This window comes from Odocoileus virginianus, unplaced genomic scaffold (assembly GCF_023699985.2).
Source record: "Odocoileus virginianus isolate 20LAN1187 ecotype Illinois unplaced genomic scaffold, Ovbor_1.2 Unplaced_Contig_2, whole genome shotgun sequence".
In the NCBI taxonomy this organism is placed as follows: domain Eukaryota; kingdom Metazoa; phylum Chordata; class Mammalia; order Artiodactyla; family Cervidae; genus Odocoileus; species Odocoileus virginianus.
Genome location: NW_027224319.1, coordinates 4,841,002 through 4,853,929, shown reverse-complemented (window position 1 = coordinate 4,853,929; position 12,928 = coordinate 4,841,002). Strand labels below are relative to the sequence as shown.

The 12,928-nt window shown below is 53.0% G+C and overlaps 1 protein-coding gene across 3 annotated transcripts; it reads left to right on the top strand.

The window, feature by feature from the left end:
• Window positions 1–12,546, top strand: CSPG5 (chondroitin sulfate proteoglycan 5). 3 transcript variants are annotated; one of them, XM_070463423.1, is made up of 5 exons: window positions 1–260; window positions 939–2,037; window positions 4,835–5,023; window positions 6,868–6,943; window positions 8,848–9,096. In XM_070463423.1, the coding sequence occupies exons 1-5, from the start codon at window positions 164–166 to the stop codon at window positions 8,956–8,958; spliced, it is 1,572 nt and encodes a 523-aa protein (XP_070319524.1). In that variant the 5' UTR covers window positions 1–163; the 3' UTR covers window positions 8,959–9,096. The 3 variants fall into 3 exon arrangements, with proteins under 3 accessions (XP_070319524.1, XP_070319525.1, XP_070319523.1); XM_070463424.1 differs by lacking the exon at window positions 8,848–9,096 and adding an exon at window positions 11,536–11,929 and having other exon boundaries at window positions 2–260; XM_070463422.1 differs by lacking the exon at window positions 8,848–9,096 and adding an exon at window positions 12,014–12,546 and having other exon boundaries at window positions 4–260.
• The last annotated feature ends 382 nt before the right edge of the window (window positions 12,547–12,928 follow it).

Sequence of the window (12,928 nt, the reverse complement as noted above, 5' to 3'; positions counted from 1 at the left end):
GCGCGGCGCGCCGGGGACAGCGGCGGACGGCGGCGGCATGCGGCTTCTCCCTTTGCCCATCGTGGGCTGAGACGGCCGCAGCACGGGCGGGAGGCGCGGCGGCCGGTGAGCCGAGGGCGCAGCCAGCCGGGCAGACCGCGGACAGCGGTCGGGGCGCCGCGCCATGGGCCGAGCCGAGGGCGGGGGCCAGGGCCGGGGGCCACCGCCGCTGCTGCTGCTTCTGGGGGTTACGCTGGTCCTCGCCTCCGGGGCCGCTCCGGGTAGGTACAGACCGCGACCGGGACCCCAGCGGCTCTCGCGCCCAACCTTGGACCAGGGTCCCGTTGGCTTCGGGTACAAGAGGTGTTCGCGAGCTGTGCCAAGGGGGCGGGGCAGAGTCTTGCCTGCAGCCCGAGCGGGGGAAGGGGCGCACGAGGAGATGGGGGGACTTGGTGCAGGCGACTCGGCGGCCGCCACCCGAGTGTGGGGACCGAGGTGTTGGCTGGGGGTGGGCCTGTTGGGGCGGGGCCTGAGGGTGAGATTTCGGGGCGGGACCTGGAGGTGATGGCGGGGCATGAGAACGCGAGTTCGGGGCGGGGCCCTAAGGGTGCGACTTTGGGGCGGGGCCTGGTGGTGGAATAGAGCCCGGAAGGTGAGACTTTTTGCCAGGAGCCAGAAATGAGGGCCGCTCGAGTTAGAGCGCGGGTGATGTCGGGGGCGGGGCCTTTCCCTTGGGGCGGGGCCTAAGCGAGGATAATGTTTGGTCGGGTGTGTTCTCGGGCTTGTGGGGCGGGCTCGGGGCGGGGCTTAAGGATGGGGCGTGGCCTTGGGAAAGCTTGACGCTGAGGCTTAAGGTTGGCGGGGGTCTGAAAGAGCAGCCGCGGCAGGGGCGGGGCGCTGCCCCAGCTCTAACGCGCGCGCGGTCCGTGACGCCCCGCCCCTCTCCCTCCCGCCCACAGTGCGTGAGGCGGGCAGCGCCGTCGAGGCAGACACGCCCGTGAAGAACGTCCCGGCGTGGGAACCGCGTGCTAACGACACGCGGGAGAAGGCCGGCCCACCAGCCCCCGGGAAAGATGAGACTTCTCGGACTGCGCCCGGCGGCGAGCAGGCCTTGGTGGGTCCTGGGGTCGGGGCTGAGGAGGCGCTGGAGGCGTCGGCGGCGGTGACAGGCACAGCCTGGCTGGAGGCCGACAGCCCAGGCCTGGGCGGAGTGACCGCAGAGGCGGGCAGCGGCGACACCCAGGCCCTTCCAGCCACGCGCCCAACACCCGACGAGGCCCTCGGGCCGTCCTCGACATCTCCAGCCACCCTCGAGGCTACGGAGGCCAGCGAACCACCCTCCCCCACCCCTGGCGACAAGCCGAGCCCAGGCCCTGAACTCCCCAAGGAGAGCCCCATGGAGGTTTGGCTGAACCTGGGAGGAAGCACACCTGACCCTCACGGGCCAGAGCCCACTTACCCCTTTCAGGGCACACTAGAGCCCCACCCAGAGTCAGATATAATTGACATCGACTACTTCGAAGGATTGGATGGTGAGGGCCGTGGCGCCGACCTGGGGAGCTTCCCTGGGTCGCCAGGTACCTCAGAGCACCACCCTGATCCCGGGGGAGAGACCCCTTCCTGGAGCCTGCTTGACTTGTACGATGACTTCACCCCCTTTGATGAGTCTGATTTCTACCCTACCACATCCTTCTATGATGACTTGGATGAAGAGGAGGAAGACGAGGAGGACAAGGATGCAGTGGGAGGCGGAGACCTGGAAGATGAAAATGACCTTCTAGTGCCCACTGAGAAGCCTGGTCTGGGGCCCGGGACAGGCCAGCCCACCAATCGGTGGCACGCTGTCCCTCCGCAGCATACTCTGGGGATGGTCCCTGGCAGCAGCATCGCCCTCAGGCCCCGCCCAGGAGACCTGGCCCCAAGCGAGAATGGCACCGTGTGCCGCAGTGGCTTTGTGAGACATAACGGCTCCTGCCGGTCGGTGTGCGACCTCTTCCCAAGTTACTGTCACAATGGCGGCCAGTGCTACCTGGTGGAGAACATTGGGGCTTTCTGCAGGTAAGGACGTGGCAGGCAGATGCCAGGGGGTTTGTCAGAGAACTCCGTCTGAAGGAGGCATGGGAGGCTGCCTCAGCAGAGAGGGGGATGTGGCAGGTTCCCAGAGATTGTGTGTTTACGGGTCAAGAGATGGTCCCAATAAATATTCTACAGACTCACAGCTTAAATGTACTTTCTGTGAGCTTATCACTAGGAGAGTTTCCTCAGAAGTGAGACTGTGCATTTCCTCTAAGTGTCGTGGCCTTTACCAAACCAGTAAACTATAAAGGCGAAACAAAAGGACTTAACCAAGGATTTTGGAAAAGGCCTTTGCTGACTCGAGGGCAAGTTCTTGTTGGCAAGTTCTAGCTAAACTTGCAGAAGAAGAAGGTCCATAGACACCTTGGGAGAAGAGAGAACTGCTGACCACTCCCTCTGAGCCATGTGCGAGGCAGAAAGGCCCTGTGACCCTGTGGGGCACGTGCTTCAGGTGGCACGAATGAGGACCTTCTCATTGGAAAAAGACCCAGAGAGCAGCCATTCGAACAGGTCAAGTCAAGCAGAGTGTCCGTCCTCACACAGCAGACGTTTGGCGTTTCTTAGTTCTGGATACTTTGCTCCTTTACCTTGGTTGTTGTCTTCCTGGAGATACTCAGTCTGACATGTTTTAAAGACCCAGAGAGTTTAGTGTCAGAGTAAGGATATTGTGTGCAGCCACCAGCCCATGCCTCATTAGTAATTAACCCGATACACCTGCCCTCACGGCAAGGTCGTTAACCTGCTGGAGAGCTCATGGGCTTGTCCTCATTCCAGATGAAGCACGTGTCCAGGCCTGAGTGCTTTGCTTCTCTCCATCCTTTACAGGCCCTAGAAGTGGCACGGAGACCTCAGATCCTTCTGGGACTTGTTTACACCGGTCCTAAGAGTGAAACATTTCTGTAATCTGGGTATCTCTATTTTTTAAGTGCCATTCCCTATGTTTCTTTTTCTGGGTCTTTTTGGACGTATATAAAGAATTCAGATTCTATAGGTCTTCATGTTCTGATAGAAGAAGAATATAATGCACGCATGCTGTGCCTTTGTCATTAAAGCTTGAGCTTCCTTCCTATGAAGTTCTTTCCTATAAATGATCATGTCATTAGGTCACTAATATAGGATGTGTCCACACAGCTCTGATTGGAGCTGTCCAGCCATTGGCAAAAAGAAGACCTGTGATCAAGAAATTTTGGCAACAAGACCTTGCTGGTTGCTTAAGGGCTACCAGAAATACAAGGAAACCCTGATTTTGCTCCTCAGACTCTAGTTGTGGAGGGAGGACTATAGTAATGATTTTAACCTGGGAGCTATGGAATCTCTGTGCAAAATTAGTATCTTTCATCCTATTGGAGGCCTGGGTTTTCACCTTCGAAGTTAGCTCCCCATCAGAGTATGAAATTTGGAGCCCTCTTACCTCTGGAGCACTTAGAACAGTTCCCAGAACCTCCTGGAGCTATCAAGGGACCCCCAGTATTAAGCATGACCTGAGTGGCATGCTTATTCTGACCGTGGGTCCTCCAGTGGATCCTGCCTTAGGAGGACTTCTCACTAGTCCACTCCAGCACCCCTTGCACAGCTTCCATCCCAGGGTCACCCACCCTGGGCCTTCCTACCAGAAATTCCTCTTCTGACGGGTACACCCAGGCCCAGCCCCGGCTTGGAAACTGTTTTACATTCCACTCACAGGAGGCTGCTGAGCCCTTGGTTGCAGACTGCAGCATGCTTTTGTCTGTGTCACCCAACCACTGCAGGGAAATGAGCAGAGCTATGGCAGAACTTCTCCAGAGCACTCTGTTAGAGGGACCTTCCTTCCCTGCTGTCTTCCAACAGCCTCCCACGACTGCAGAGGGGCAGCTGGATAAGGGAATTCACTGCTTGCCACAGAGCCCCACCCTCTTCTAGGTGTGGAGTGGCTAATTCTCCCGTGTTTGATTTCCCCATTTCTGGACTCCTTTCTCCTGTCAGTCAGTCACCCTGAGGTTCATGTCCTCCCTCCTTTGCCTGCCTCTGTATCCTTCCACATTATTTCCTCTTTGAAGCAGCCTGGTTCCCATGGAAACAGCGATGTCATTGGAAGAGTTGGAGCCTGGGAATGTCCCCAAGGGCAGGAGAAAGTCACTCAACAAAAGGACTGAAACCCACCCAGAGGGTTGCTTCTCACTCTGCTTTCATGACAGTTCTCATGGTGACAGGACAGGAAGCTGTAGGGGCGGCACTTGGGGGGCTGCTGAGATGGGGGAGAATGTACATCTGTCTTTGTGCTTGTCCTTGTCTGTCGCTTCCTTATTTTCAGTGTCTGGTTAGCCACGTGAACTAGATGGGACTGCAGTGCCCCAAGATAGGGCGGGTCCTACTACTTTGTGGTGGTAGCTCCTATTCATCTTGTTTTTCATCTTTTCGGCCCCCCCCCCCCCCCCACCAGAGCCCGGGCAGGGGCTTGGAGGGTTCTGAGGGAATCTTGTGATTGTTGTCACTGAAGTGGAAAACGGGGTTCCCTTCCTTCAGTCACTTCACAGGCCTGTGAATGACCAGTGTGCTCAGATTCTCAGCACCCCGTTTACCTCATTTGTGTCAACCACCCTTGATGCATTGTGCCACACATTCTTCACAGTGTGGTTGTAAAGATGAGGCAAGAATAGCAACCCTAAAGTCTGCACAGATGAGGACACCACACTTCCTCTAGCTGCTCACAGGAGCAGGGTGTTGAAGTAAGCCCCGGGGTCATGGGTCAGACGCTCGCTGCGGCCACCGTCGCCTCAGCCTCCCCCTGTCACTGCTACAGGTGCAACACACAGGACTACATCTGGCACAAGGGGATGCGCTGCGAGTCCATCATCACCGACTTCCAGGTGATGTGTGTGGCTGTCGGCTCGGCCGCCCTCGTGCTGCTCCTGCTCTTCATGATGACGGTGTTCTTCGCCAAGAAGCTCTACCTGCTCAAGACAGAGAACAGCAAGCTTCGCAGGACCAAGTGAGTCTGACTGCCAGCCCCGCCCTGTGGAACCCAGGGGTGTGGTCGTGAGGGTTTCTGGCATCTGCTGTCCATCCCTGCTTCCATTTTTCATACCTGAGATTCACCCAAGCTTGCCTGTTCTTACACAGAATGTGCTGGAATTGCAGCAGAGCTTAGGCCCCTGTGGCAGACTGCAGCTGTCCAGCACCATTCCACACACACACACACACACACACACACACACACACACACACTCTGGCCATCTTTTCTTAGGATGCTTAGAAAAGGCAACAGAGTATAGCAGCTTCCCACTGTGGTCAAGTAAGTTACTGCACTCAGCCCCCCACCCCCATCTGATTGCACCTGCTTCCCAGGTCTTTGACAGCCAGAGGCCGGTGTGAGGATTTCATTCCCAAATCAGCATGAAGTGACTCCTCCAGCTCCCTCAGATGTGCCATCCTCTTCAGTGAAAGGATTTAGCAGCTCATTGCTTTTCAAACTGATCCGCCCTGGTCCAGGCAGAAGAACAGAGGGCTCAAGGAAGTCCCCGTTCCCTCTCAGTAGAATGTGAGGAGTGCTAGGACCTCGGCCTCACTTCCTCCACTGTGGATTTGAAGGGCCATGTGGGCATGTGGCGTCTCACTTCAGCTCTTCTCTGAGCAGAGGAGTCACAGCTCTGCACCTCTGAGAATCAACATGCGTTTACCCTTGAAGCCCACACCTTGAACACTAGGATGTGACCTTACCCACCGTGAGACAGTCACTGTTATCACTTAGCAAAGTAAAGAAACTTCTCAAATGTCACAGGAGTCAGAAAAGGAGGAGACTGGAGTTCAGCTTCCTCAGGACCCAGGAGGCAATTTATGCAGCACCGCCCCCACCCCCTTTTCCCCCTGTTGTTTCCCCCCAGTTAATTCCCTCCCCCTGACCTGAGACTCCCTCCAGAGAATGGGACTGAAGGACTTGCCCTGGGTCCTGGGAAAGGGACAAAACGCCATCTGTTGCTCCTTTGCTGGGTAAACTCGTGGGACGTGCAAATGCCAGCGGCTCTCTGCTGCCTTTCAGCTAACCGTCCTGGGGCTGCGAGGGCCTCTCCATTGTGCCTGTGCATTGAGGCAGGGCTGTATCTGTGCATGTGATCACAAGCCAAGGCCCTTGGCTCCTCACACTGCCACTGAAGTGGTGGGGGGAGGGTCAGGGTGGGAATGGGACCACCTACCAGGGCTGCTGCTGATGACTGGGGACAGAAGGAGGGCTGCCAGGGCAGTAGAGAAGCAGGAGCCCAGGGAAGGGCCCCCTTCTAGGTCTTCCTCCTGGAACCAGTTTGTGTTTGGCACAGAGCATGGCTCCCCCAGCCCTTCAGCTCCAATGCCACCTTCCTTATTTCCTCTGCACACCTCCTTTCTTTCCCAAGCCTGATTACCACTCTGAAAATGCTATTAATACATGTACCCAGTGCACTACAGATACTGCTGTAGCGTACTGATTCTAAGATACCCATTTCCCCCCACATATTAGCATCTCTGAAATTGGATTGTGTCTTACAGTTGCTGGCATCTTATAATCACTGTTGGCCAGATGGCAGTCATGATGTAGTTGTAATTGTCTGGCAGGCGCAAACGTGGTCATAGCTGTTCATATCATTGTCAGCTCTTTATCTAAAGTCTAAATGAGCGCCTTAAAGTGTGTAATGAAAACTCTAGGGGATAAGAAAGGATTGGATCATGGTTTAAATGGCAGAAAGTTTTTCTTAGTGGTACAGCAAATAGGGGCACACCCATGCATGACACAGCGCTTGCCCCATGAAGCTTCTATCAGATTGTTTCACTTACATTTTCCCTTCTCTCTTCTGTCCTAACCAGCAAATTCCGGACCCCTTCAGAGCTCCACAACGATAACTTCTCCCTGTCCACCATTGCCGAGGGCTCTCACCCAAACGTAAGGAAACATTGCGACCCTCCGCGTCCCCCTCCCCCTCACTGCCTGTGCCTTGGCTCGCTAGGATAACGCTCTCTGTCAGGTGACTTGTCTTCTTTGCATCTGTCCTTGTGCCTGCTCCTGCCCCTGCCCCTGCCCGCGTCTCTGGCTCACTTCACCATATGGAGCCACTCCTCAGAGCTCTGAGGGTCTGGATGGGGTGGCCTCTCCGGGCCACGAAAGTGAGAAGAGCGTGATGGCGTGTCACCTCCTGGACAGGCAAAGTAGCACAAAGTACAGGAGAGCCGTTTCTGGGATGGCGCAGGATTTTTAGCTTCATCTCGGCTTTAGAAGTCTGATTTTTGTCTTCTTTTCTACATTTAGAAGAAAGCCTCTGCTTTTCTTGCTGGGGACTTTCTCACTAGTCTTTGAAGCAGATGGTGCTTGTTCTTTGGGGTGAATGGGAAAACCTCTGGGATTGCCGGAAAAACAGTCTCTTTGACACTGTTTTGAGAGCCCTAAAAATGAGCAGGCTTATATACACTGGTTATATACACTGAAAGAGGCCAATCTAGGATAGTTTTTTAAAGTTTTTTATATAAAGGGAAGCACAGAACACTGGCAGAACCATAAGTGTAAGGATAAATCTGTCCTTACGAGGATGGGTTTATAAATTTAAGTTGAAACCCAATAAGAGGTCCCGATAGACCATTTCCTTTTTTTTTATAACTGGGGAAAGTGCATCCCCAAAAGGCAAAGGAGAAATAGTATGTGAGGCTTTGTTCACCAAACTCCAGAAAAGAACAAGTTGACCTGCAGAAGGAGGAGAAAAGGAGTCAATTCAAATAAGAAATAAAAAAGGCCAATTTAAGCTAATTTTTTAAAGACTTTGCTATAAAGGATAGAGAAAGAACAGATATATTTTACATGGCATGTACCAAGACACTAATAAGTTTAAGATGAGCATAACTGTCAAGGCAACAAGATGTCCTGTCAGGTCTGAGATTGGTGACCACTCCAATCAACCCACAAGGATGTAGGATGTACCTTGTCTTGGAATACCCCATCCCAACGTACCTATCCTCTGGCAGTGATGTGCATGTAGTTGTCAGTTTTGAATTACTGGTGATCAGTGGCTTGCCATGGGGTCTCAGACCCACTGTCTGATGTGCCATCTCATACATGAGGGACAGCAGGCCTGACCTGTACAGGAGTGCCTGCAGTCAGGGTGTTTATTATCCACAGAGTGCAAGGGTCCTTAGCAAAGCTGCTGACTCATGCATTTCTGGCAGCCTTGGTGTGTCCACCTTTCCTCCTCACAAAGATGGAGGGGAAGGAAATAGCGTCTCTTGGAGGCCTTGGTTGCAGGAGCCAACACAAAGGTTTCCAGTTCCTTTTTTTTTTTTTTTCCCCAATTCTACCACTTCATTGCTACCAACCCATCTCCCTCTACCCTCGTGCACACATGCTCAGTCATGTAACCCCGTGGACTGCAGCCTGCCAGGCTCCTCTGTCCATGGAGTTTTCCAGGCAAGAATACTGGAGTGCGGTTGCCATTTCCTTCTCCAGGTTTCCAGTTCTTATGGACCCAACTTTGGGAAAGCAAGGCATTTATCCAGGAAAAACTGCCACTGACTTTCAGTTCAGCATATGGCAGAACAAAAGCAGAGTGGAGCAGGGTGGTCAGCCATAGTGGTCTCTGCCCAAGAAGGGCCCTGGGGTTGTCTGGGTGGTACTCAGGGCAGCACTCAGCTCTCTGACTCCTCTGGGATCCTGGGGGCTGTTTCCATGGACACCGTTCCCTCAGCTTGTGCCCCAGGGTACATCCTGTCACCTCTGCCAAAACCCTGAGCCCACGGGGGGTGGCTCTCCTGTCCAGCAGCTGGGTTTTCCACTTCACCTCTCATTCCTTCCGCCTCACCCAGAAGTCAGACTTGGTCATAGTCAAGATCTTGTGCATTGACAGTGAAGACAGTTACCACCTTATGATGAAGTGGAGCCCTGGCCGTTGCTTCAGCCACCGCAGTGACTGCTGACAAGCGCTGCTGGCAGCAGGATGAAAGTGAACCTCCAGATGAGCTGGGAGTCGAAACAGGGGCAGCTAGTCTCCCCATCCCTCTCCCTTCACCCCTAAAAAAAAAGAAAAACCTTGTTGATTTTGGCATCTCCTAAAATTTTGTAGAGTTTTCTTTATCTTAGTAGAGGGGTTATTTCTTTTACATAAGTCAAGGAGATGGAATGGGTCCTTTTCCTACTCTGTTCCAGTAATCTCTAAAAACCACTGTCTGAAAAGATTTCAAAGAACAAAGTACCGCTTTGGGTCTGGTCGGGGAAGGGCCCACGGCTGGTGTCTGTGTTGGGGCACGCCCCTCTCCCCTGCTATGCGCATCACTCTGTGCTGCTCCTGGACTGGGCCCTCTGCAGTGACGTGGGACCCTGTGGCTGGGGAGCCAGCAGCTGAGTGTGTGTGGGTCTTGTGTCACTGAGCAGCCAGCCTCGGAAAGAAACTTCAGAAGGAGAAGGAAAAGCCCGCAGCTTTTCAGCCCCAGCTACGAAGGTTTGCCCTTTTCTGGGAGGAATGGCAAGTGTGTAGAAGGCTGGGCACCTCCCGCTGCATGGCATCAGCGAAGTCACCTTAACAACACGGGCGAACTGCCTGAGCGCCGGAAGCCGCCCTGCCCGTCTCCCCGCCGTGCTGTCAGAGCGGGGTCGTGGCGGGGACTTGGTCCTCCTGAAACTGGATGGGCCTTCCAGGAGGCCCCTTACTGTTTCCCATCCCACCCCACCCTGCCGACTTAAATCCTTCCTACTTCCAGCCTCTGTTTCCTCCGTGTGTTTGGTAAAACACTGGCTGCCCGCCCCCTTCTGATGGAGGCTTGTGTCTGAACAAGAGGACATCCAGGCCTGAACCCCTGGTGGAAGGATGCCCACATGGCTGGGACAGAAAGCTGGAAATAGTTCCCAGGACTTAGGCCAGGGGGAGGTCCAGTTTCCTCGCGATGAGGGACTTCCACAAAATCAAAGGCAGAGGGGCCTTCAGCTGAGGGACTCAGCCACCCTAGGCTTAAGAGGATGGAGTTCTGGAGCAAACTCGTGGACGAGAATCGCTACATCCTGGTCTAGACACGCCCTCGCCTGTTCGACCTGCTGAAGTTACTTAGCTTGTCTCATAGCATTGTCGGATACCTGTGTTCCTGATTTGTAGGGTTGACTTCTCCCACCCATTGGCCCGGAAGACAGCTTTCTCCTCTGTCCAAGTCCTCAAGAGGCCGGGTTTAATTAGGTTCCCCACCTTCATGGCATCACAGTTTTGATGCCCAGGTCTGTACAACTCACTGAATTCACTTTTTCACGTTATGAGAATATCCCTGTGCCCCTGTATGCCCCCAAGGAGAGTGTGATGGGGCCAGGGTAGGGGTGGTTATCTTGAAAAATGTGAAAGTGAGTTCCATTCTTGTCAGAGGATGAGTGTAGGCCATCCTGTCTTGCTCCACATTTTGCTGTGATACCCAGTCCCTTCTACTCAGGGTCTCAGGTGTTTATGTCCAGTGTCTCCCCCACACCTCACACAAGTTCTACCTCATCCTGCTTCCCTCTCCATAAAAAACCTGTGCGTGTGTGTGTACTTAATACACTTAATATATCAGGGCGATCTTTCCATCTCAGCACATATACAGTTATGCCACTGAACAGTTTTTTCTCAGCCTGTCCAAGCAAGGGTAGAAAATACCCACTCCCTGTAGGAGCTGTGTGCAGCGGCCTTGCCTGAAATCTGCCTCAACACAGAATGAAGTTCATTTTGGCCTTGTGCTTGTCTCATACACGCTGGAATTGGGGAGCGTGTGTTCCGCTGTTGTCTGTAAATCATTCCTGAAGCCTTCGAAACTAACTCAGATTGCTCTGTGCACGCCAGTCTTCTGGGACAGTGCTCAGTGAGGCTGGAGTGGGGGGCAGGTCATAGTGATTTCTACACACACAGTACATTGAACACCTGTAGCTACTGTAAGCCTAGCACCTTTCTCTACTTTCCCTGACCTAGCGCCATTAGAGGTCATACTCAGGAGCAGGCAGCATGGGACTCCGGCTCTCTGTTCTGTAGAGAATGTCCTGGTCCTTAATCACCATGCGTATCTTGAATTTCAGAAGTGATTAAAGCAAGAAAGGGCTGAGCTGGCCAGTCAGATAGGCACCTTCCCCTTCTTGCCCTCCATGAACCTGCCTGGGTGGCTGTACAGCCTCTTTGATCTGCAAGAATTCCGAGCACTTAATAGCTACTTGGGGCTCCTGAGAAGGAACCGAGGCCCCCTGGGTAAAGTCTGCTCTCGGAATCCTCAAGGAAGAGCAGCGGGACGACAGGTGTCGCTGTGAGGGTTCTCTGGACGCAGAGAGGACTGTGTACTGATGAGGGTCTCCTGGGAACCGTTCACAAGTTCAGCCAGGTTCAGGAGCTTGTCCTTCGGCTGCAGGCAACACGGAGAGGCAGGAGGGTGCGGGGCCCCATCAGAGAAGGGTTGCGGACCAGCAGCACAGGGCTTAGACTGAGGGAGCGCCTTGTAAGTCGGCGTCTGTGTGGTAGAGAAATTCTGATAGGCTCCCACATCTCTGGCCTCTAGTCAGAGAACGTGAATTTGCTGTGGGGAGAGGGGCCCTGACTCTGCCGGAATCAGCTCTGCACCTGACCACAGCCGTTGGCACACCAAGTCATGTTCCTGATCAAGACCTTTTTGCGAGAGCAGAACTCCTCAGGATGGAGGGCCGTGTGAAGAGGGGCCGGGCAGAGCTCACCAGCAGGTGAGGCTTTAGAGGGACCAGGCTATTAAAAGGGACTGTTTCTCCCCAGTCTGGCTTCTGTTAAAGGTATTTGTAATGCAGTTACCTGTTGGGTTTTCATCCGAACATGGCCAGGGGGGTTTTGAGGATGATGTTCCGAAAAAGTAGCTGCTAATGAGTCACTTTGGTTCATCCAAGCCTCAACGCTTTCTTCCTTTTCTGTTTTATTTTCTTTTTTAGAAAACTCTGAGATGTTACTTGATTCCTCCACCCATTTGTCTCCTTCCCAATCTGGCCTCAGCTTTTATTTTTCTCTTCCAGGATGATTCTAGTGCTCCCCACAAAATTCAGGAAGCTCTCAAGTCCTGCCTGAAAGAGGAGGAGCCATTTAACATCCAGAACTCCATGTCGCCCAAACTCGAGGGTGGCAAGGGTGACCAGGCCGACCTGGAGGTGAACTGTCTTCAGAACAACTTAACCTGAAGCCGAGCAAGGGAGGAAGTGGGGGGCGGGGGGCGGGGAGGAAGCATTATCTCCTCTTGTACAGATTCTGTTTCTTGTAACCACTTGTTGAACCCCTTTCTTTTTCTGGTCTCATGGCATGCCTTGGTGTATTTTGTACAGGAGGGAATAAACATACCATAAGCAAAGAGCCTGAAGAGAATTACAGTACGCTGCAGTGTTCTGTCTGTGCTGTCTGTACATTGCTTCTGCTGCTGTGATTTCTAAACCTATGCTGTTATTCAACCGACTTTTTTTTTTTTTTTGTACTTTGACCCACCTTTTTTTGAAATACCGGTAAAAAAAAAAAAACACACAACAAAGTTCTTGAAATAAAACTTTTTAAAAAGCCATTTTTCCTGGTGTACCTGTGTCTACTTCCTACTCTTTCTTGTCACTTTGAGTTGAATTCTTACCTTAATTGAGGATGTGTGTCATACACGTTTCATATCTGAGAAATGGTCTATGTATTAGTCTGCTTGAGCTGCCATAACAATACTACAGCCTGAGAGGCTTAACCAATAGACATTTATTTTCTGAACTTTCTGGAGGCTAGAAGTCCAAGATCACATTGACAACAGAGTTGATTTCTGGTGAGGCTTCTCTTTCTGGCTTGCAAACAGCCACCTTCTTGCTGTGTCCACAATGGCCTTTTCTATGTGTTCATATGGAGGGAGAGAGTTCTCTGGTGTCCCTTCATCTTTTTATAAGGACACCAGTCCTATTGAAATAAGG